This window comes from Canis aureus, chromosome 18 (assembly GCF_053574225.1).
Source record: "Canis aureus isolate CA01 chromosome 18, VMU_Caureus_v.1.0, whole genome shotgun sequence".
NCBI lineage: Eukaryota > Metazoa > Chordata > Mammalia > Carnivora > Canidae > Canis > Canis aureus.
The window spans coordinates 57,545,525-57,570,689 of NC_135628.1; the positions used below are offsets into that span (position 1 = coordinate 57,545,525).

Below are 25,165 nucleotides of genomic sequence, written 5' to 3' on the forward strand. Positions count from 1 at the left end.
GCCCCTGAAACAGGGGCAGTGTCAACATTCCCAGCTGTTTCTTCTGTAAATCCACTTACATTCCATTCAATTTCACCCCGAGTATTGTCACTGTTTGTTTTTGCTGTAGTTCTATCCTTTTTTTGGCCAATTCCCTCTTTTAATTATCCATTTTTATAAAATGCCTCATGGGTTTTTCACTAGGAGACAAGAAGACAACACAACTACACACTTTGCTGCCTGAACATGACCTGAATAACAAATAGGCCATTATCAACCACTGAGAGACTTGGAAAGAAGTGACATGATTGATCCATTGAGCATGGTGAACATCAGTTATTTACATAGGGATTTCTGGATTGAGGAGGTAGCAGCAGAGTTTTCATTTTACGCCATTAGTCACAGTTAGTATACAAGTAACTGGAACTTAAATCTTGTTTTGGGGGGACTTAAATTTGTGCATATCCAAACCATGCAAAGCAGGAACTTCCAGAATAAAAAAAGTGCATAGAATAACGTAACAAATATGTACATACTCACCTGTGAGCGTGGAAAGTTACTCACATTCTGCTGTCTATGCTTTAAGTGTTCTCAGTAAAGGAAACAGATCATGACAAATAAGGTTGAAGTTCTCCTTTGTCCCTACCTCCCTTCCTCTTTCCATTCCTTCCCTCCCCACGTACAGTCATCATGAATTAAAAGAGTATCATTTATTCTCTCTCTCCCCCTGCCCTTTTTCTTTTTAATTTGAATATAGTCAACACATGATGTTACATTAGGTTCAGGTGTACAACTTAGTGATTTGACAAGTTTATACATTATAACGGCACTCACCACAAGTGTAGCTGCCACCTGTTCCATTACATCATTATTACACTATCACTGACTGTATTCCTTATGTGACTTGCTCATTCCATCACTGGAGGCCTGTATTTGCCTCTCCCCTTCACTTACTTACTCCCCCAAATGTCCCCCTCGCAGCAACCATCAGTCTGTTCTCTGTATTTATAGTTCTGATTCTGCTGTTTATTCATTCATATTTTTTAGATTACATTTATGAGTGGATCATATGGTATTTGTCTTTCTCAGTCTGACTTATTTCACTTTCTAGGTCCATGCATGTTGCCTCCTATGGCACGATCTCATTCATCTATAATGGCTATGTAATACTCCATTGTATATATAGGGGCACCTGAGTGGTTCAGTCAGTTAAGCATCTGCCTTCAGCTCAGGTCATGATCCTGGGGTCCTGGGATCGAGCCTGCTCAGCAGGAAGCCTTCTTCTTCCTCTCCCTCTGCTTATCCCCCTCTGCTCATTCTGCCTCTGTCTTCAAGAAGTAAATAAAATCTGTTATAGAAATTCCATTGTATCTATGTGCCACATTTTCTTTACCCTTTCATCTATTGATGGACACTTAGGTTGCTTCCATGTCTTGACTATTATAAGAATGCTGCAGTAAACATAGGGGTGCATATATCTTTCTGAGTTAGTGTTTTCATTTTCCTTGGGTAAATACCAGGGGGGAGGGGGGTGATTGATCATAGGGTATTTCTATTTTGAATTTTGTGAGGAAAGTACACACTGGTGTCCAGAGTAGCTGTACAATTTACATTCCCACCACTAGTGCACAAGTGTTCATTTTTCCTCACATCCTTGACAACATTTGTTTCTTTTTTTCTTAATTTTAGCCATTCTAACAGGTGTGAGGTGATATCTCATTGTGGTTTCATGTAAAAGAATGAAACTGGCCTATTTTCTAACACCATACACAAAAATAAACTCAAAATGAATTAAAGACCTAAACAGGAGACCTGAAACCATAAAATCCTAAAAGAAAGCACAGGCAGTAATTTCTTTGACATCAGCTGTAGCAACATTTTTCTAGATATGCTTCCTGCGGCAAGGGAACAAAAGCAAAAATAAACTATTGGGAGTATATCAAAATAAGAAGCTTCTGCAGAACAAAGGAAACTATTAGGAAAACAACAACAAACAACCTACTGAATGGGAGAAGGTGTTTGCAAATGACATATCCAATACAGGGACAGTATCCAAAGTATATAAAGAACTTAAACAACCCAGCACCAAAAAAACAATCGTATCAAATGGGCAGAGGACCTGAATAAACATTACAAAAACATACAGATGACCAACAGCCATGTGAAAAGGTAACTTGACATCACTAATCATCAGGGAAATGCAAATCTACCTTTTTAAAAAACATTTCTGACTACAATTATTAAGGCCTCAGTGAAATATGCAGTATTTGTGGGTGTGCTTTTAAATTTGCATTATAATTTGTTTTCTGTTCATCATACCTTCCTTTGTTTCTTATATTCTTATTTCCTTCTTGAATTAATACAAATATCTTTTGATGTCTCCCTTTTTTCCCCTTAGTGTAGAAGTGGTATTTTCTATTTTGTCCTATTTTTATTCATTTAGTGAAATAACTTAGAAAAATTAAAGCAAATAGTAGACAAATGATAAAGTGATGACCTGTTCTTGTTAAGAATGCTGCGAATTTCCCCTCACCTCTTCATAGAACAAGAGGCCAAAGCCTAGAAATACCCATATGTGTTTTGTGATATTTTCAGGACTATTTTTCTGGTGTATTTGACAACCATTTTCTTCTGCTGTCCTCCAGATTTATCCAGGAGATTGAGCATGCCCTGGGACTTGGCCCAGCCAAACAGTGCCCTCTTCGAGACTTTCTCACTGTGTACATCAAGAACATCTTCCTCAATCAAGTCTTGGCAGAAATCAACAAGGAGATTGAAGGAGTCACCAAAACATCTGACCCCTTGAAGATCCTAGCTAATGCAGACACCATGAAGGTGATGGGGGTGCAGCGGCCTCTTCTGCAGGTAATAATATACTTTGTATTATTTTTATCAGCAGTTTTCATGGACTTGGCAAGAAGCACAAATTAGAAAAAGAAGAGAAGAAAAATTACCATCTGTTTCTATATTCACCAGAGACAAAACAAGAGGAAATAAATTAAACCGGCACTAGGGAAATTTAGAACTAATGTAGAGATAATGGAAATTCCTTCAGATCTTTAAGGAAAGGTGATTGGCTTTGCATAGGGAAGATGGTGAGTCTATTAACATGCAGGCACCTCCTCGTTATTTGCCTGGAACTCGTCCTGAAAGGAGTTCCTTTTCCCCTGGTGTATGTACCAGGAGTAGGAAGGACTTCAGGGAAGAAGATTACTGTGCCAAACCTCAACTACCAACAAGGAAACCCTTGTGCCATTTTACGGCAGACTTACCATAAAGAAGTACGCTAGCTGTGAGCAAATTTGAACCCACCAGCAAACTGGCCTTTAAAAGTCAGATCATTTAATTCAAGGTCTTGTTAATATTAAAGATTTTACTTTGACTGTATAAGGAAATGGTTTCTAGGCAACAGAAATTAAGTAATTTGTTAGTAGTTATTTGGATTTATAGGCTTGAGGTAAATTTATTTTATATCCATTTTAGCCAATGTCTTAGATGTAAGTATAAAACCAAAGGAACATTAGCATGAATTTAAATTATATATGTACATTAACTATTATTACACTGTTTTTGTATCTTTATAGTATTTCTTCATTTGAGAAAATGATGGGTACAATAGCATATTTTTATATAAGTTGCACAAGATAAGGATATCTCAAGTGTGGAAGACCTGAGCTCTTCGAAGAAAACTTATGTAAACCGAAAGGAGTTATAGTTACTTTAGTGGCTTGCACTTACTGCCTTTTTATGTGTGTTCCTTGGTTTTTCCTTCTTTGTGCATTAGAGTTAATACCAATGCTAGACTACTTTCTTAGGCAAGTGTTCTAGTTATGAGCATTCTATTTTTTTTTAAGATTTATTTATTCATGAGAGACACACAGAGAGAGGTAGAGACACAGGCAGAGGGAAGAGCAGGCTCCCTGCGGGAAGCCTGATGTGGGACTCAGTCCCAGGAACCTGGGATCACACTCTGAGCTAAAGGCAGACACTCAACTGCTGTGCCACCCAGGCATCCATGAGCATATTTTTTTAGGAGCATACTCTTCTGTGGTATTGAGAGACCAGAATAGAGGCTTCTCCCAGAGCTTGCATAATAAGAGCATCATACCTGGGAAAGCATTCATTTGGATCGTCTGGGCCTGTGTGAGATCTGTTCCCTGTGCAGGATCTATAGAGTATGGGATGCAAGGAAGCGAGAATGGCCAAGCCATGGGTTTACTTGTCCCTCCCATGAATTACCCTTCCACGGGCTCTTTGCATGGCTGGGACTTTATCTCAGAGTTCCTGTTGAGATGTCACCTCCACAGGGCAGCTTTTCCTGATTGTCCTACCTAAGTACATCCCCTTCTCTGATTGTTCTACACTCTTCCCTCCCTCCAACCCCCAGTCTAGTCCCAACACTGAAGCTGAAGTCCCTGGACTGTATCATCAAAGCTCCCTTTCCAGGTGATTTACTATCTGGTTCTGCCAATGGGAAGCCTTAGAAGCAAATTAGAAGAGGTGAGAGAAGAGAGATTAGGGCTGTTTCTTATCTCCTTCCTCTCCACTTTGGATTGTTGGCCTGGCTCTGGGTGCATCCCTCTAGAGCCAGAAGTCCTGCCAGGTGAGACCTGCTCCCTAGCCCCAGCTCCTACTGGATTCTGGTAATGTCATTTCTGCCCCTTGCCCTTTGATGACAGCTTTCTGCTATGACTAGTCCCTGGGCACCTCCCCATCCCTTGTTGCTTCTTTCAGTACTGTCCATACCTCTGTAATTCCACCTCTTTGTTAATGTTTCCTCATCTGAATCATCTGCATGGAATTCTCTTTTTTCTCAAGATCCCAAAGGAATCTCTCCAGTTAGTCACTATTTTAACTCTTTAGTTCTATTTTCATCTTAAACACAATTACCATACTTATTAGTTCATCAATTCTCTAGCTTTCTGTCTTTTCCCAGTAGAATGTAAGTTGCAAAAGCATAGTGCAGTACCAGGTAGCAAAAAGGTAGTTTGATAAATAATTTATTGAACAAATGGATAGATGGATGGATGGATGGGTAGACACAGTGGGTAAGTTTTGAGAGTCTGAAATAACCACAGAGTCGGTGTGGGAAGATGAGAAATAGAAAGTGACAAAACCTTGTTTGTATCTAGCTTTTGTCAGACCATATAATTAACTTCCTCTCATTCAGAAAACCTTCCAGTATTTATGTCCCTGCTGTGTCATGCTCCCTGCTAGCATTACAGAGCAACTTTAATATGCTTAGTGAATATGTGTAATATGCTTAGTGAATTCCAAAGAAAACAAAGGCAACGGTGTACTACAGAGCATATCTGCATACTAAAGATGCTGGTGTATTTTACATGATGATTTTCAGCTTGAGAAGCAAAACACATTAAAACTCATAACTGGTTGACTATAATCTGGGCCATGTCAGGGCCACACCTTGCCAGCTAAATGACATCTCGGGGCAGCCTACTGCTGTCTTATTAAATTGCTCCCAGCCTCATCACCAGCTTGTTTTTTAAACTGATTACTCCATTCTGAGGCTAGATGAGAACTCCAAGTTCACCTGCCCTGTCTTTATCTGAGTCAAGATAGAATTCTATGTGACTAAATCTTTAAACTAAGGTCCTTCAACTTTTTCATCTCCAAATTTGTTGTCACAACCAAAAACACCTGCTTTCTTATTTATTTTGTTGCCCTTCCTTCATAAAAATTTTATTTTCTGAGAATGCAAATTTTAGACCATATCAATACATTTGTTTAATATTCTCAGAATAATGAGATGTAAAAAAATAAATGAGATGGTTATTTTCCCTTCATATCTTGAGACATTCTCTGGCTTTATAATCATCATAAATTGTTTTCAAACATAATTTTTCATGGTCAAGTTTCAGTGTTTCTTTCTTTTTTTTTTTTTTTTACTTTTTTTTTAATTTATTTTTTATTGGTGTTCAATTTACTAACATACAGAATAACCCCCAGTGCCCGTCACCCATTCACTCCCACCCCCCGCCCTCCTCCCTTTCCACCACCCCTAGTTCGTTTCCCAGAGTTAGCAGTCTTTACGTTCTGTCTCCCTTTCTGATATTTCCCACACATTTCTTCCCCCTTCCCTTATATTCCCTTTCACTATTATTTATATTCCCCAAATGAATGAGAACATATAATGTTTGTCCTTCTCCGACTGGCTTACTTCACTCAGCATAATACCCTCCAGTTCCATCCACGTTGAAGCAAATGGTGGGTATTTGTCATTTCTAATAGCTGAGTAATATTCCATTGTATACATAAACCACATCTTCTTTATCCATTCATCTTTCTATGGACACCGAGGCTCCTTCCACAGTTTGGCTATCGTGGCCATTGCTGCTATAAACATCGGGGTGCAGGTGTCCCGGCGTTTCATTGCATTTGTATCTTTGGGGTAAATCCCCAACAGTGCAATTGCTGGGTCGTAGGGCAGGTATATTTTTAACTGTTTGAGGAACCTCCACACAGTTTTCCAGAGTGGCTGCACCAGTTCACATTCCCACCAACAGTGTATGAGGGTTCCCTTTTCTCCGCATCTTCTCCAACATTTGTTGTTTCCTGCCTTGTTAATTTTCCCCATTCTCACTGGTGTGAGGTGGTATCTCATTGTGGTTTTGATTTGTATTTCCCTGATGGCAAGTGATGCAGAGCATTTTCTCATATGCATGTTGGCCATGTCTATGTCTTCTTCTGTGAGATTTCTGTTCATGTCTTTTGCCCATTTCATGATTGGATTGTTTGTTTCTTTGGTGTTGAGTTTAAGAAGTTCTTTATAGATCTTGGAAACTAGCCCTTTATCTGATATGTCATTTGCAAATATCTTCTCCCATTCTGTAGGTTGTCTTTGAGTTTTGTTGACTGTATCCTTTGCTGTGCAAAAGCTTCTTATCTTGATGAAGTCCCAATAGTTCATTTTTGCTTTTGTTTCTTTTGCCTTCGTGGATGTATCTTGCAAGAAGTTACTGTGGCCGAGTTCAAAAAGGGTGTTGCCTGTGTTCTTCTCTAGGATTTTGATGGAATCTTGTCTCACATTTAGATCTTTCATCCATTTTGAGTTTATCTTTGTGTATGGTGCAAGAGAGTGGTCTAGTTTCATTCTTCTGCATGTGGATGTCCAATTTTCCCAGCACCATTTATTGAAGAGACTGTCTTTCTTCCAATGGATAGTCTTTCCTCCTTTATCGAATATTAGTTGCCCATAAAGTTCAGGGTCCACTTCTGGATTCTCTATTCTGTTCCACTGATCTATGTGTCTGTTTTTGTGCCAGTACCACACTGTCTTGATGACCACAGCTTTGTAGTACAACCTGAAATCTGGCATTGTGATGCCCCCAGATATGGTTTTCTTTTTTAAAATTCCCCTGGCTATTCGGGGTCTTTTCTGATTCCACACAAATCTAAAAATAATTTGTTCTAACTCAGTGTTTCTTTAATGTCACCCTAACACTTTCTTTTCATCACCTTAACATTTTTATTAGGCTAATTGTAGGTGAGTAATCTGAAGAGAAAATAAATAATTCTCAAAAATTTTTGCTGAGGGTCCAAAACAACTGCTAAGAAGGGAGTTTAGAGAAATACATATATGTGTAAAAGATGCAAGTGGGTTAAATAGTTACTTGAAGTATAAAAATGTCCTTTGAAACCATTCCCTCTGCTGGACTGTCATTTGGTCAGAGAAGAAAGGGTTGTAGCTTTGCCCTGAGGCAGCACCCAGTGTCACACAGCATCAGCACAACTGAATTCTCCAGGGGGGAGTAGAAGGACAACTGTCTCAGTGCTGCTTTCATTTGTTTGATGATGTGCAGATGCAGAGAACCCCAGAATGCTTTGTCCTTACCTCCCTGAAATGGCATCGGGCAGTAGAGACAATCTGTTATAAGGGGCATTTCCATGGGTGATAACGTGTTTTTGAATCCATAATTTCACTGTCTAGACACAGAATTCATAGAAGGGAAGGAAGGAAGTACATTGGAAGGAGGAGATGACAAACACCATCTTAATAGGTGAAACAACTGTGCGAGTATTGGCCCAAAACAATAGCATAGGATTGATAGTAATTATAGTATCAATTGTATTCATAGTAGTAGGTAGTAGTAATGATAGCAGCTAACATTTTTAATAGTATTTAATATGAGCCAGACACGATTCTGATTATTTTATATGTGCTGATTTGTGTTTTACATGTATTGGCAACAGCTTAATGAGGGTGGCGTTCCTATTACAGGGAGGAAACTGAGAAATAGTGAAATTAAATAACTTGCCCACAGTCACATAGCTAGCAAGTACTGGAACTATAATTCAAACCCAGGCAACCTACCCCTGGAGTCCAGTGTCTAAATGACTTCTACTCAAAATGTAGCCTGAGGAGTATGCCTGTCTGCAAGCTATTTGTTACCAGTCTGCTGTGAGATGTACAGAATTTGAGAGTAAGCGTTTAGACGCCCTCCCTCCTTTTAAAGGAATTTGACATTGCCTATTGAAACTAATAATCAAAAAAGAAGGATTTGTGCTTTGTAAATCTTTGTGGTTTAAAAATTTATTTATTAATCAATTTCTGTTGTATTTTATAAAAGTATCAATCTACAACACATAGGAGGGATGGACAGGCCTGGGCTGGGCTCTCACCATAGTTAGGGACACACTGCCCTAAATTTCTTACTCCTTTATGTTGCCTCAGAGAGAAAGAGGTAGAACACAGAACCAATCATCTCCCATCTTGGTGCCCAAAGCACTTCCAATAGATGGAATAGCTTGAATATTTTTCACAGGGGGTTCTCTCCTAAATCCTCAGCTCCTAGAACAGTGTCTACTATGGAGGAGATACTTAATATTTAATAAATGGATAAATGTCTAAATGACTGAAAGTGAATGAATTAATAATGGCTTCCTTAGTACATGGATACATGTGTGCATGTTCCCCCCCCCCCAATCCAGGATCCATGGTTGTAGGTTTAAGATTGCTGATAATGCTTGAATTAAAATGTTACAGTTCTCACTCCTTGGTGCTGTATCTACATGAACGCAGGATTGAACATACCTCATGGCCTTATTGCCTGATTCCTCTGGTGCAATCCCTGTTTTCTTCTTTCTTTCTTTATTTTTTCAAAATGGCTTCCACCTGTTGCAAGGCAAAGCATGCTGATTCAAATTAAAGAAATCTCTTAGGAGGAGAGAAATGAGCATCTGGCATTCTGGACATGGAGCTTGGAAAAAGTCAGTTTGTGTGGATAGCCTTTCAGTACTTTAGACACCTATAGGAGTCTACAAAGTTTCCATGCCCAGACATGAGGAAACAGCCACTGGGTTTTGGGAGGATGTCATTTAATTCACTTCTTTTTTGTTTCTCCATCCAAAAAAAGGCGTTAGGAGACTAATGCTCAAGGGTTTTGTCTTTTACCTGTCAAACTGCTGAATGGGCATCCAGCCGTGTGAACAGAGGGACGAGTGAAGTTTTCTCCCCCACCCCCGATGGACTATGCTATATCCTTGGTACATGGAGAGTGGCCTGTGGAAGAGAACACCAGACCTCTGAGTCAGGACCTGCATTTATGCTGTATCAGTGTGTGATCTCCATGCACATTCAGAGTTTGTGAAGCGCTACTTTGTACCAGTGCAACCCAAAGCAAGGTCCGCAAGTTAGTGTCAGCATCACCCGAGCAGGTGAGAAATGCAAGCTCCTACAAGAATCCTTTGTTCTAAACAGCTCCTGCCTGCCCCCCACTCCAGTAATTTTGATAGAGATCGAAGTTTTAAGAGTATTGCAATATAGTGCACCACCACTATACCCAGCTGGAGGTTAGTAAATGGGATCTAACGCTGTGGGCTCTTAGCATTGCAGTGAACAAGAGTAGTCACCTTTAAAAAAAAAAAACAAAAACCTATCCAGCTTTGTTTCATATGAGCCCAGAAATTGTAAAAACAATATTTGCAGTGGCAGCAGAAGCTGCTTCCTAGTCTAGCACATTGCTGAAGTTTACAGAATTCTTTCCAAACACAGGATGAGCCTGCATTTTCTGGCTCATGCAGGGATGAGAGGAAGAGGCAGCTTTCTTCATGCTTAGGCTTGAATTCCCACATCATTGAAGAAAAAAAGCATAAGCTGTGCAAGTAGCAACGGAGGCATTCTTGAAAGATTTTAAAGCACTTTTTCATTTGCGTCACTGCCCTGGTATTTGTCAGAATGCTTGTGAGATGTGAAGCAGTGAGAGCTGCCAGCTAACAACACAGCCGTCCCCCCCAGCCCGCTGCATGCCCACTCTGACCTGTGTGCATAGGCCAGTGGTTCTCAGCAGCAGTACCCATCAGAACCACCCAGGGGCTTTCTGAAAACAGCAGCTGCCCGGATCCCATCCCAGAGGTTCAATGCAGTTGATCAGGAATGCGACCTGGGCATCAGTGTTTTGTAAGATGCTCCGGCGATCCCAGCATGCGTCCAGAATTAGTGCCACTGGTCTGGATCTTTCTACTCCATCGAATCAGTCATTGCCCTGAGAGGAAGTGTATGAAAAGTACAGTTGAGACTTTATGTAATTCAGTCAGGCTTATGGCACACAGGTATTTATGATACTTTGAACCAACTTTGATACATAAGCCTTGGAATTAGATACCAATGGATTTACATCACAGCCATTTCAGTGGTAACTTGGTGGCCAAGACCAAACTGTTAATTTTCTGTACCCATTTTTCCTCCCCTGTAAAACAAGAGTAATAAAATAGGTGTCCCAGGAACACAGGAATTATTCCTAATGATTAGATGGAGTAATGTTTGTAAAATGCATCTTCTTCCCTCCCCTGTCACGCGTGTGTGGATTTGAGCATTGACTGCTAGGGCACGTGTCACCCGCTTGCCCCTTCACTCTTGCCTTTACAGACTTTGGACTTCTGCTGATGCTTCATGCCTGCCAGCAGCCTTGATGTCAGAACCCCTGCATTTCCTCTTGTGACTAATTTGTGTTGACCTGCTCCTGTCCTTTGGGCTCCAGCCTCCCCCTCCAGCCACCTAGTGTGACAACAAGTGGTGATACTATTTGACCTCTTTCTCTTTTCCCTGGGGTCTGTCAGCAGCAGCAGTAGCGTGCAGTGTGTATGATCATTAAGGTGAGGGTCTCCATTTCCTAGGGCGACAACCATAACAAATTACCACAACTTGGTGGCTTTAAACAACAGAAACATATTTGGTCACAGTTCTGGAAGCCAGGGGCCACATTTCCTCTGGAGGGTCTAGAGGAGGACCCTCCCTTGCCTCTTGCAGCTTCTGGTGGTCCTGGCATTTCTTGGCTCCTGGCAGCATAACTCTGATCTCTGCCTATACCTTGCTATGATCTTCTTCCCTGTGTCTCTATATGGCCTTTTCTGGATCTTAGAAGTCTCACCGGATTTCGGCCCACCCTAATCCAGCCTGATCCCACCTCCGTCTTTACTGTAATTACATCTGCAAAGAGCCTATTTTCAAGTAACATCACAGTCTGAGGTTGTGTGTAGAATTGGGGGGAGGGACACTGTTCAACCCACTATAGCTGATCATTGGAAGCAAATTATACAGAATGCAGTGTATTTAATTTGCTGCATTTTCCTTGAAAACCTGATAGGAAGCAGTGTAGAGGTACTGCTATTCAGGCAAGGGAGCAGGATGGTCCAGATTCTGGTGTCAATAAGGTTCCAAAAGAAAGTTGGTGGTCGGCCGAGTGATTGCTGGAGCTCCAAGTGAGTCTCACCAAAGGATGGTAGACACAGCTGCCTATAGTATAATGATTCGCTAGAGATAATTCTGCTGATGCCCAAAGCCAGGGTACTGCCAGTAACCTCTTGCTAGTTTCCCAAGGAAGTGTAGCCAGAAGTAAGAGCATAGTTTCTTCATCATATTGAATTATGTTAATATGAAGAATGTTGCTTCTGAGTGGTATTTGCATCCCGGTTGCCATCCACTCTCTGGTACAGAAAAGCTTCAGCTTTTATTAGCGTAAATAGATTAGTCCCATTTAAGGTCTGCTGGAAGTCATCATGAAAATCATTAAGTTGAAAAGAGAGCTGATCAATTGATTTTCCCCCCCTGTACACTCTGAGGAGTGGTGCTAATGGTCCCACTGTGCTAAAATAAGCCTTAGACCCAAACTGCCTTCGGGTCTGATCTGATTTGTCAGTGTCTGTCTAGACTGAAAGAAATAACTAATTTACCGCAGTTTGTAGTTTTGATTTTCTTCAGATTTTACTCTTAACGGTTTATTCACTAGCAATATTATTTGGTCCCTTTATGACAAGTGGGGGCCTCAAATAACCAAGCACTGGTTAGTAGCCACTTCAGGCTTTAGGCAGGAAGATGGAGTAAAAGATGCCTTTATTCTTGTCTTTGGTTGTTTATGTTGTCTCTGTGGCTTTCAACATTCACCTGTTCACTTCGGAGAGAGAGCTGAGCAAATTAAAGCTTTCATTACTAATGGGGACTTAAGTGATCTTACAATATTCATTTGTATCTTCAGATTGTCTTTGTGTTATTTTTGTAGTATCAATTCTATTACTAGTTTAATATATGCTATTTCTGTGGAATTTTTGTTGTGATGCTTCTTAGTCATTTGGGAAAATAACTCATGTAAATTTTATCATGGCATGTGGGAAAAGCATCTAAAATGTGGATCTAGTCTCCTTGTCAGCTCAGTGACCTTGAACAAGCCAAGCCACTTCTCTTCCCTGGCACCCCTCCCTTCCCTCATCTATAAAATGGGAGTGATGCTCAAGCCGCCTCATAATACTAAGGTGGGAAGTCCACGTGGGCTCATGTATTCGGCAGGGCTCGGGGAACTGCTTTACATATTGAGTTGTTGCTTCATAACTTAACCATTATTGGTCTACACACATACTGATCATTGCATTCAGAAAAGTCTGTCAGCATGAAAGGGAATGATGTTAAGAAAAAACCTATAGGAATGAAAAATGTTTCCTGTGAGAAGAAAAGCCTCACAAGTTTTTATCAACAGCGTGTTTTATACATGGTTAGACAACCAATTATAAGAACCTGGCAATAGTTTTTCCAGTTTACCATGAATATTTTAAATTCCTAAAAAGGTGGGGGAAAAAAAAAAAAACCAAACCACATACTCAACCATCCAGATTCTACAGTTAACACTTTATGCCGCATTTATTTCATAGCATAACAAAACCTGGTCATTTTAATTCTTCACCCATCCCAGAAGTGAATTCCCAGTCATTCCTAAGTACTTTACCATGGTGTCATTCACAGGTTTTTAATACCTTAGAAAAATCTGAACATAGAAGTAAATTAAGTGGGAAAGTCATTTCTCTGTTCAAATTCTAACAGTTCTCCATACCTAAAGGCTTCCTTGCAATAGTGTCATGGAATAGGAAATGGACCAGCCGATGCTTGTGATTAATCTGTAAGTATTGCTTTTATTGATATGCTACCACAAGGCAATTTGTCCTCATAACTATTGATGGAAAAGAGTGAAGTGAGCAAACAAGAGGTGATTCTTATATGCAGACAATAGGTATGTCATATGGTCAACTTGAATTTTTACAAATATCTTTATTGCCTTATCTGTGAATGAGATGGCTATCTTAGAAAGCTCCTCCTTCACTAGACCTCTATAAATAGCTTTCTGCAAAGCAAGGAGAGAGGGGAAAATAGAGAGAACAGGCACACACACATGTCGTGGCCAGAGGGGCTGAAAATGAAGATTTTTATTTGTATGTGTGTAGAAAATCTTTGCAACCAGCCCTATGCTTGGCATAAGAATTATTAATGATTTCAAAGTTTGTTTTTTCAAGTCAGTTATAGTTACAAATGTTTTTCTTCAACAATCCATCATCCCTCATAGTGTGTTTGGAACAGCTTTTAATTTAGATGCAACTTTTCAAGAATATCGTGTATCTGGGTTATGAGGTCAGTGTGAAAAAAAAAAAAAAACAAGCTGGAAGGCTTTATCTGTGCCGTTGGAGAAGTCACAAGAGACTGCTGAATGAGAAAGTAATTATAGTTAGTGACACTTATTTACCAGCTTTGCTTGGTACTAAGAAACTTCTCTGAGCACGAGGCCATTTCAGAGTGACATCAATATAGGGATAAGCCCTGGGTTTTAAACGGTAACTCTGAATGTATTTTCTAAGTCAGGCTAGGCCCACGGAATGGCCTCTCAGATGTCACTTGGATTGCTCTACGAAACAAGGTGCATTTGGGGTATTTGCGACATTGATGGGCTGCTGTCTGCCTTGATCCTGCCTCAGCCCCCTCCTGGTGGATGAGCCCAAGGGAAGGCAATGGCTTATGACAGGTCTGCTGACAGGGACCAAACTACATTAACACTCTGTCGCTCAGATCCGCGGAGAGCTGCCTTTGCCCAATGTATGTTTGACTTTACTTGCTAACAAAGGCATCTTCAGATTTATTTCTTTTCCTTAAATGCTAGAGGAGAGGAAGAACATCCCATCAAAAGATACCAAGAGAGAAAAGGCTGGCGCAACAGCCCAAGCAGATGAGAGTTATCATTCCTGGGAGCAGTGGGATTGCTGATCTGGCCAGATTGCTGGTAGGAGCCAGACGAGTGTAAATGGGGAACGGCTGCTCTTGGGGAATTGGTGAGGTTCTCACCCTAAGTAATTTTTGCCCTGCCTGATGTTGCAGCTCCGACTTGGAGATGTTCTAGGGAGAAAATGAGGAGGAAGAAAGCAGAGTTATCTTAGTCTGAAGGCTAATTGGCCCTTCAAGAGTAACTGTTCAAATAAAGCCGTTCTTCTTGCTTTGGCTTTTCAAGGATCCTGTCCTACCCATAAACTTGCAGGTATTTATATGTTCCTTTGGACACTGTAAGATGGGCTGGCAAAAAAAAATCTGACACATGGACCATGATGGGTGATAGAGCACATGCAGTTGAGTAATTTCTACTGTTGAAATTCCAGATAACATTAAGTGATAAATCTTGGTTAAACATCTGCCTGATGCCACTGCTAGAAAAGGCAGCGTGGGGATCCCATTTCACAGGAGCTTCTAGCTTAGTTAGGGAACCCAAATTGCTCCTGCCTCCTGACCTGGCAGCAGTGGAGGAGAGCTGGTAACTAGTGCTGAACGCAGTGCTCCAGAGGGTTTGCAGTCTGGGCGTTGATAACACTGAGAGCCAGAGAATTTGAGAGACTGTAGGCAAGCTGTAGAGCCTGAACAGGGCACCACAGGCCATGTAGAAATGGAGGCAGCAGAGGAGAAAGTAACCCAAACCAAGAATGTAGGCATAAGGGAGCCCCAAATGGCACATCCGTGAGATGGTGAAGCGAGACCGCTTGAGCGAAGGGATGAATGGGGAGTGAGAAATCAGGGCAACAGGGGGCATAAAACTCGTAAGGAGGCCTTCAACTCTGAGCAGGAGAGTTTACTTTTAGAGTAGGAAGAGGTACAGTCCTGAAAGGTTCTAGTGAAGGGGCTCGTTGGCTCTTGTCAGATTGGATCTTGCCTGACAGATGGATGAGCTTATAAGGGAGAGTAGGCTTCAGCAGTTCTCAGATGGGCTCAGAGAGGACATCCGAGGTGGGGATCCCGGAGCCCAGCTCAGAAGGGAAGACAGAGAGTTTCCTGTGAGTGTTGCTCTCCAGACCAAAGCTTCGGGTAGTGACCTCCTGGCTACCCCCACATTTTGCTCAGCTCAGCATTTGAAGCCATTCTTTTTGATTGCTCGTCATAATTGGCCAAGCGGGCTGACTTTCTGGGACAAGCATTGTACTCAGGATTTTCTTGGAGCCCTCATAGACTGTGACTGGATGGGGTTCTTCATTGCCTCTGTCCACAGGAGCAGCCTTTGGTTGCAGCGTGTTCCTATGTGTTTAAAAATTAAGCTGTATATTTTTCGTTTATTAGCTTTTTAGACACACAGGAGTTCTGTCAGTTAAAGTCCCACTTTTGGGGAAAAGGCAACATGCAGCTAGCTCATTAACAGGTTATCTGTTTCATTATGTCCTTTTTGGATTGTGCACATTGGAAATAGTCTTTTGAGAAGGAAAAAAAAATCCATCTAGGCTTCTGGTTTCCCTTTCTTTTTCTTCCTCATTTTTATCTGCATCTCTTCCCTCCATAGTTACAGCTATTCCCATGATGGATGGTCCTATCTTTGGAGCCCAGGATACCCTGAGTATATTCACTTGCAAATCGCTACAAAGTCAAATTCAGACACTGCACTTAAATGAAAGGCTTTCTGTACCTCTCTTCATTGGACACATCCGACTTCTCCTTGCCCCATTTCAGCCACAGGAGCTTAATTGCTTCTCCCTTTTTATTCTCCAAAGCATGTTTTAATTTGTTCTCCCCGTGGTCACTCCAAGGTCAAGGCTGCCTATCAGGTGCTCACAGAAGTGCTCCGGTGACCTTGCATGCTGTGTTTGCCCATGGCTCTCAAGGCTTTTACCCAAATGAACAGCCTGCTTGTATAGAGAGGGCTGACCTGTCCATTCATTTCTTGCCTCTCAGAATCAAGAAGTATCCTTTTCTTCCATCCTCTCGAGAGTTTTGCTTTCTAGCCAAAAGGAATCTCTGACACATAGTAGGTGTTCATTTGGTGAATGAACAAAATGGAAATCACCAAAAACTAACGTTAAAAGGTGGCCTCTGGCTTACACTGGTAGGGACACACTGTAGAAGCAAGCATGTGTTGTTTGCCAAGGAAGGTAGTGTTAAATACTTGTGTTTTTTTTTTTTTAATAAGCTTTTCATTTCAAAAGGTTTGAGGTTTACAGAAAGTTGCAGAGCTAGTACAAAGAGTTGTCCTACACTCTATACCTTGTTTCCTCTGTTTTAGCATCTTCTAATAGCCTAAGTGCATTTGTTACATTTAAGCGACCAATATTGATACATTCTTATTAATGTCCATAATTACTCAGATTGCCTTGGTTTTTACCTGAATTCTTTCTTCTGTTCCAGGATCCCGTCCAGGACACCACATTACGTTTAGCCATCTTAACTTCTTAGGTTCCTCTTGGTTGTAGCAATTTCCCAAACTTAGCTTTTTTCTAATGGCCTTGACAGTGGGTAAGTGTGTTGTAAAAAGTCCGGCAATGCGGGGTTGTCTGAAGGTTTTTCCTATGATTTGACGAGATGGTATGTTTGGGGAGGAAGACCACAGAGCACCTGGCTGAGGCAGTGGTTGTCAGGTTTATCCACTAGAAAGTTACTTTTTCTACCTCCTTTCCATAGTTTACTCTGGAGGGAAGTCACTGTGCAGCCCACACACTCAGGGTGGAGAGAGTTATGCTCCACTTCCTTGAGGGTAGAGTACTTGCATAAATTATTTGGAATACTTCTGCATTTATCTCTTCTCTCTTATTTTTATATTTATTTGATCACTTATTTGTGTCAGTATGGACTCATAGATTTTTGTTGGAGACAGCGGGTTTATCATGCAATACTACTTTATTTTTCTTGCTCAGATTATTCCAGCTTTGGCCATTGAAAGTTCTTTCAGTTGGCACCTGTGTCCCTGTCTTTGTCTTTTTTTTTTTTTTTTTTGGCATTCCTTGTTTTCTGACACTACAAGGTACTCCAAGGTCCATCTGTATATTTTCTACCTCAGTCCTAGAAGCAGCAATTTTCCCAAGGAGCCTCAGTTCCTGTTAGTGGAGAATAGTATTGGCAATCAAAATCTGGGGACTTGGTATGATTGTTGCTACTTGAGCGTCATTACTTCTAGGTCCTCTAAGCTGGTAGAGAAAAGAAATATATGCATTTATACTAACCCTTGTATGTACTCCTACCCATCCATATTTCTACGGATTTATTTATTTACTTTAAAGAGAGGGGGAGTGGGGAAGGGCAGTGGGAGAGGGAGAAAGAATCTCAAGCTGACATCCCTCTGAGCGCAGAGCAGGGCTTGATCCCACAACTCAGAGTTCACAACCTAAGCCAAAACCAAGAGTTGGACGCTAAGCCTACTGAGCCACCCAGGCGCCCCTATGTGTATTTACATATTAAGCTAAAAATTTCATACTAATATCTCCCAACTCTAATGAGTTACTATATGGGTCATTCTAACTTCCTCTTCTTCCTTTATTTATTTGTAACCTCCTTCTCCAAAAGTGAAAAACCTGGCTCCCACTATCCACTATTTGCTTGGCTGTTTAGCCCTGCAACTGTGTATATAGCAGTATCAGAATTATTAATGCCTGCCCATGTGGGAAGCCACTTTATCAACTAGTGCATAGTTCTTCTGTACAATTTCTTTGGTCTTTAATTCTGTGTACTAATTTCTAAATTGCTTGGGCCAGCACCTTTTTCTCCTACTCCTTTCAAAATTGTTTTATGTATTTGTAATACAGTTAGATGGTTTCATCACATGCTGTGCTCCATCCTGGGATCTCTTAACCTTCTAAATGATTTTTTTTTAATTTTCATATGTTAAGATTGATTCTCCGTGCCTTAAAGTTTTATGGGTTTCGACAACTATATAATGTCATATATCTGCCATTATAGCATCATACAAAATGGCTTTTACCACCCCTCTCCCTTCCCCAAAAAATCTCTGTACTTCGTCTTTTCAACCCATCTCGCCTTTCCCCACATCTCTGGCAGTCACTAATCTTTTTATGGTCACTACAGTTTTGCCTTTTCCAGAATTCATATAATTGGAATCATGCAGTAGTTAGCTTTTCTCAGACTGGATTCTTTAGTCAGCAATGTGCATAGAATTCATTCATGGCTTTTCATGGTTTGACAGCTTTTTTTTTTTTTTTTTCTGAACAGTATTCCATGGTACGGATTATAGGTGTGGCATGTGGAATGAATATACTAGTTTATTTATCCATTCACATCTTGGTTGCTTCCATTTAGGATGGTGATGAAACTGCTGTAGACATCCACCTGTAGGTTTTGGTGTGAGCATAAGTTTTCAAATTAGTTGGATATTGTTTTTAGTTGTTTCTAGAAGTTGTGAGGATGAATGGGGTGATGACAGTGGTGAGGACAGACTTATAAATAAACAAATACATCAGGGTAATAAGTGCTGTATTGGAAGTGTGAGCATGATAAGTAACCTTGAATATAAGAAAAAGGCAAAAGTAGACATACTTAAATTTACTCTTAAGTACTATTTTAAAACTTACTCTTAGGTTCTATTTTTTAAAGAATACTTAACATTCCTTTCCAGGAAAAACACTCCCTCCAACCCCTCACCCCCACCCTACCCCACCCAATAAAACCAGCTTTCTGAAGCCCTGCTGCTACAGCCACAGTAAAGACCTTGAGTCCAGTGGTACAAACATTTTCTGTCTGCTAAGAGAGTCCTAGGAATTCACTGGTGACAGACACCCTCAGAACTTATCATTTGTCATCTTCCAGCTCAAATAATAGGAAAGAATCCATGTAAAGGTGAAAAAACAGCTCTTGCCTATTAGAAGGGGAAAAAAAAGACTAGAGATTTTTCGCTCCCTAGAAAATTGGAATTCATAGGCCAAAAGAAGAAATAAAATTGTTTTACCAAGTCATTCAGTGCTAACAATGAGTAAATTTATTCTGGGATTTGGGGTTCCTCCTCCAGGAATTTCTTATAGAAGGAGCTAAACCCAAAGGAACTAGCCACATGGGAATGAATCCTTGCTTTATCAAGGACTAAGCTTGTATCTTTCAAGAAGAGCTTTTGTGTTAAACATTCAGGAAGAGATGCCAGGGGTCTGTTAAGGGACCTCTTGTTTTCTGCTTTGCACCCTTTGAATGTTGGATGGCAGGATCACTTGGGCCAATTGCAGCCTGATTTGTATTCACCAGTCAGTGGTGAAGTAGATAGATTGAGAAGAAAAATGTCTTTACAGCCTGGGAGGTGGAATGGACAAGAGGTGGTCCATGTACATCCTTGAATGTACAGGATGACCTGATATTAGTAAAATATGGCATGAGCTCAGAGGCTTGATCTGGTTAGCAAAGTCCTCTTTGTTTTCAGAGGAATTAAAAGAGGGGGAAGGAGTATAGATAGAGGGACCAAATTTTAAGTGCAGAGAGGACTTTCTCCAACACCCAGCATGACAAGAAATTTGTAAGCTGCCAGTGATCAGAAACTTTTTGATGTACGGAACATAAATAAGAGAAAATTAAAGATTTTTCTTTAAGTGAAAAACAAAAGAATTCAGAGCTAAGTTGTAATTTAAAATGTTACAGTTTAGTTGGTGAGTATTTTTAATTAATCCCTGGGTAACTATATTTTTAAAAAATCTTGCTGTAGTTCATATATTTGTCTAAAATGCATTAGTTAAATATTTATGTGACTAGTTATATATTTATAATGTCTGCTTTTTTATGGAGTAGTTTTACAGAGAAAATCATAAGTGAGTGGATCGAAAGCTATTTCTACTTTTTCCCAACTAACTATATCTAGGGAAAACCAAGCTAATTGGCTCATGAAACTACTGACCAGATTGACCTCCTGAGTACTAACCCAACTGCAGGCCTTGTACCTGGCTAGAAATAATCAATTGTTGTGTAGAGCTAGCTTAGCAAGTGCAAATGCTTCAAGTAATGGCACACATTTTAGGTTTATTTTAGTTCTATCTCCTTACTCCTTTTGGGTCCTGAACATACAGGCACATGCTGCTTTACTTATATAATAGACATAAAACTTCCCAGACAAGGAATGTTGTAACCAGACTTCTCATACATGAGACAAATATTCTGTGTACGTCCTCACTCTGCTTAGAAAAAGAGTGTGCGTAGTATAGTAGACATTTTCCCCAGCAAATGTTGGTATTTTCTATCACAGAAAGACTAGGCTCCCAAAGAGCTCTAGAAATTCTAGAGCTAAAATTTTAATCCAGCTCTGTGACTGAAGTCAAGCTTAGCGAGTTAAGTGTCTTGTCTAACATGACGTATCTGATGAATGACACCTCCAGTAGTATAATCCGGGCCCCTCTTATGCTGACCTGGTTCTCTCTGTGTTCTACCTGCCATATTGTTTAAAACCTGCTCCTCTCTTGTGATGAGCGACTTATTTACATTGGATTTCAGCAGCACTGCCGCTTGTACTGCTGAACATTTTGTACTGCTGAAACTATTTTGTTCTGCTGAACTTCCAGAAAAGTAACATCTTGCCCCCCTTCCTGTTGAGGGAGACTTTGCTTTTACATTTTGCTCCTTTCTTTACAGGCAGAGCACGTTTCACTCCAAAACCAAATAACAAGCATCTCTCTCCTAATTTATGGTTTTCAAAATTTTAGAATGTTTTTTCCCGTGCTGTCCAGAATACTGTCTGAAAAGTCACAGTGATTTAAATAATTGATGGCTACTTTATGAAATTGTCAGCCTAGATCCATCCTCCTCCCTCCCCCAACCATAAGTCCTTGAGCAGCTAATCCATTTATGTTGCATCCTTTTTTTTTTCTCTCTCTTCCTGGTTTCATTTAGATAATTATATTATTCACCCTGGAATATAATTGCCGTTATACTGTGGGGGAAGGGGGGCGGAGTAGGGTAGGCTGCCTGCTGTTGGCATCTGCAGGTTGTAAAATGTCTGCTATGCTCTAACCTCTAATTTCTTTGCCATCCCACCTTTTAAAGATTTAATTATACCTGTGTAAAAGCATAATTTGAAATATGACTTCTGATTCTTTTGGAAGATAAAAGAGAGATTAATCCATTGTTAAACATGAACAAGCATGGTACAATGGAAGAGACTTTGAGCTGGAATTTAGGCATCTCTATGCAGCTGAATAAACAAGTTCTGAATGCCTCCTGTGTACCAGGCACTGGACTGAGCATTAAGCGCAAAATTTAAAAGAAAAAAAAAGTGGCCTCCAGCATCACATATCTTGGTGATCTGCCTACCCACTTGTGACACAGCTTTGGACAGGGCACTTGCCTCTCCAGGCCTGCGCTTCTCATCTCCAAACAGAGGATCCTGGTCCTCTTCAGGAGGTCCTTCCAGCTGTCATAGTCCCTAATGTTCTGAAAGAAGACCATCAAGTGTCAGCCCCCTTCCCTGTTTGTCCGATCTAATTCGAAGTGTGGGAGGGTGGTCAAAAGTATAAATTTCCTGTGACAGAAGTCAGGTTGTCACCTCTGAAATCAGAGATGGTCCAGCCTGAAAGTTCTTAAACAAAGGATTACATTTTTTTTTTAATATATTTCTACTGGGAAGTCCAGCTTGCCTGTAGCCGGGTGTGTTTGGGAGCAGAAGGTGGCAATCTCTAAGCAACTGCAAGTTGTTATCAAAGGAGCAATAACTTTTCCTCTCCAATTACTGCCTGACATCCCTTTTCCATCTCCTGAAGCCATTTTTCTAGTGAGAATTTGGATTCTAATGTGTGTTTTTTGCAAGGCTGAATTGTGACATCCGTTGGTTGGAAGGAAGGTCACAAAATGGTTCTTGTATTTCTTTAAATATTGTTATTTTTCTTTTGAGGGGTACCTAGTTTGGAGATAGTGAAACTTGCCAACCCAGGAACTTAGAAAACGTAAAGATATGATATATAAACGTAATGATAGATCAGGCTTTGTAGCTCTGAGCGGAAATGGTATTCGTCTCTGTCCAATCCTTACACTGTCAGATAAAGCAAACCCAAAATGACAGCATATAGCCTGTTACAAATGGAACACAAATAACACATAATAAAATAGAGATTTAAAGTGGGTTTTACAACATGTTTATTTCAGGGAGCAAATCATAACCCATTTGCCTTATTGGAGAAACAATTTTCCTGTTACACAGGGAAAATGGAGTATTTAAAAAGGAAATGAATATGACAACCAAATGGACTTGGTTGAAATTGGCAAATTTGTTTCTTATTTACTTGTTTTTGCACTGGGGAGAGTGATACCCAGCCTAGCCCTACTTTCGCCAGTTAATGGTTCTTTTAACAAAGCAGAAAAAACCCTCTAGCCATCTGAGGTAAAGCAGTTTGTGCATGTCCCATCCTCTGTAGAGGTGTAAATGGATGCTAGAAATCTCTCCCCTTCATATACAATCTTAATGCTGTCCCTAATTTTCAGTCTCCCTCTTTTTTTCCCCCTCTTCATCTTTGTGAAAATCTTTGCAAGCAATCCTCTCCTCTCTGGTCCAGTAATAAAATATTGTCAGTCTAGATAGGCCCTCCTCTTTTGTACCATTTTATTTATCTTCATTTTATTTATCTATACTGTGTTCCTTAGACCAGTGCTTCTAAAATTTTAAAATTCACGTTAATCACCAGAGAGGGTCCTTTTAAAATGCATATTCTGATTCGGTCAGTCTGGTGATGTCTTGAGTTTCTACCTTTTAAACCAGACCTCAACTAATGCTGAAGCTGCTGGTCTGTGAGCCATACTTGGACTAGAAGGCTGTACACCATGGACCAAGAGGCTTTTTTCTGTAAAGGGCCAGAGAGCAAATATTTCCATGAGGCTATGCGAGCCATATGGTCTCTGTTTGAACAGTTGGGCCATTGTACTATAAAAACAACCATGGACAATGTGTCAATGAACGAGCATGGCAGTGTTCCAATAAAACTTTACTTACCAAAAAAAACATGCAGCAGCTGGATGTGGCTTGCAGGCCATAGTTTGCCAAGACCTGCTTTAGGCAGTGTCTTTGAAATGCTACATGTATTTTTTTAAACTTAAAAAAAAGTTTAGGGTGTTCATCCAAATGTTTACAAGAGATTGTTCTACAGTGTTAGGCACATATATGAATTGGGTAGAAGTTAAAATTGCTCTACCAAGATAGTATGCAAAAAAAAAAAATGCTTAGGCCAAAAAACAAGATAATCATTTCTTTCTAGAGGACTTGAAAGAAGGTGAGAAGCTTCATGCTTTAGTGCTGTTGTGGCATAATGTGACAACAATTTGAAAACCCACTTCCTGTTTGGCAAGCAGTGGTTTACAGTTATATATTGTTCTAGGCACGTCTCTCTACGAACCCTGACTCTTTTCCTGTGTGTGTGCACTTCTTTTATCACATCCCTTGCCATATCATTTGGCACCGATCCATATTTGGGTAATGAGATAGTTTGTTGTGCCTGCAATGAAGAGAATGATTTAAAATGTTTTTTAATAAGTTAACAGGAGCAAGTGTTGAAATTACTGTAATGAGATAATGACAGTGCAGCATATTGCTTTGAAGATTGTGCTCCGGTGAAGAATGTACACTCTTAATAAAATCATTTTCACCCTATTTTCCTTGGCAAGGTTGTTTAGTATTTGCCTCTGCCGGTAGCTGAGAAATGGGCATATGAGTCAGTAATCAACAAAGAATAAAGACCAAACAGGGCCAGCATTTAAGAGTATTAAGCTTTAGAGTATCAGCCATGGAGCACTTGTGCCAGTATCCAAATCTTACAGCGACAAGTACTATATGGGAAAATTGAAATCCAAACTTCCGAACCTCAGGCCAGCATGGCAGTTTCCACTTTTAAATCTGTTTATATAGGTCATATGTACTTTATTTCTTTGAGGGCTTAAGCATTAAACCTGAAAGTTATCTAAGTCTCCTTGCATGTATTTAGCCAGCATGTACACTGTGTGTACTCAAAACCCAGCATGGTATAAGACACGGAGCTACAGAGATGAAAAAGACCTGAGGCCTGCTGTCAAGGTTATTGTTGACAAGAGATTGGCAGACATATTAGCAAACCGGTGTTAGGCCTGCCGTGATCTGTCCCCATTTGTACTTGGCACTTTGGGAGTTCAGGAGCGGGGAGTGGTCATTCAAGAAAGATTTAACAAAGGATGGATACTTCAGCTGAGTCCAAAAGGGTGAGGCATATTCAGAAGAAAAGACATGAACACAGTATAGAGGCATGAAATAGCATAGAACATTAAGGAACATCATCTGCGTACATAGGATGGGATTCCACACAGCAGTGGAAATGAATGACCCGCACATTGTACGTGGTCTGGATGAATCTAACAAAATAACATTCAAAAACAGGACACAAAAGAATATGTAAAATATGATTCCATTCATAAGAAGCAAAATTATACTGGGTAGTTGAGGGACACATATCCAAGTGGTAAAATGATACACAAAGAGCAGAAAAAGGATTCTTTAAAAAGTTACCACAGATGAGAAGAGGGAAGGCTTCCTCCAGGGCGAAGAGTACTTGGAATAACAGTGAGTTGTATTTCTTTACCATGTTGGTGGTTCCATTGGGCGTTTGCTTCATGACTAACACGAGTGTACATTGTCATAAACCTTTTCATATAGATGTTACTGTAAAATATATGGGTTAT

At 40.3% G+C, this 25,165-nt stretch overlaps 1 protein-coding gene across 3 annotated transcripts in view; it reads left to right on the forward strand.

Annotated features, from left to right (window-relative positions):
- EXOC4 (exocyst complex component 4) overlaps positions 1 to 25,165 on the forward strand; it is a 747,424-nt gene that overhangs the window by 522,879 nt on the left and 199,380 nt on the right. For all 3 annotated transcript variants that reach the window (XM_077857384.1, XM_077857385.1, XM_077857386.1), the window contains exon 11: positions 2,625 to 2,844. In XM_077857384.1, the coding sequence (XP_077713510.1) occupies positions 2,625 to 2,844 (220 nt within the window). The remainder of the gene's footprint in view (positions 1 to 2,624; positions 2,845 to 25,165) is intronic.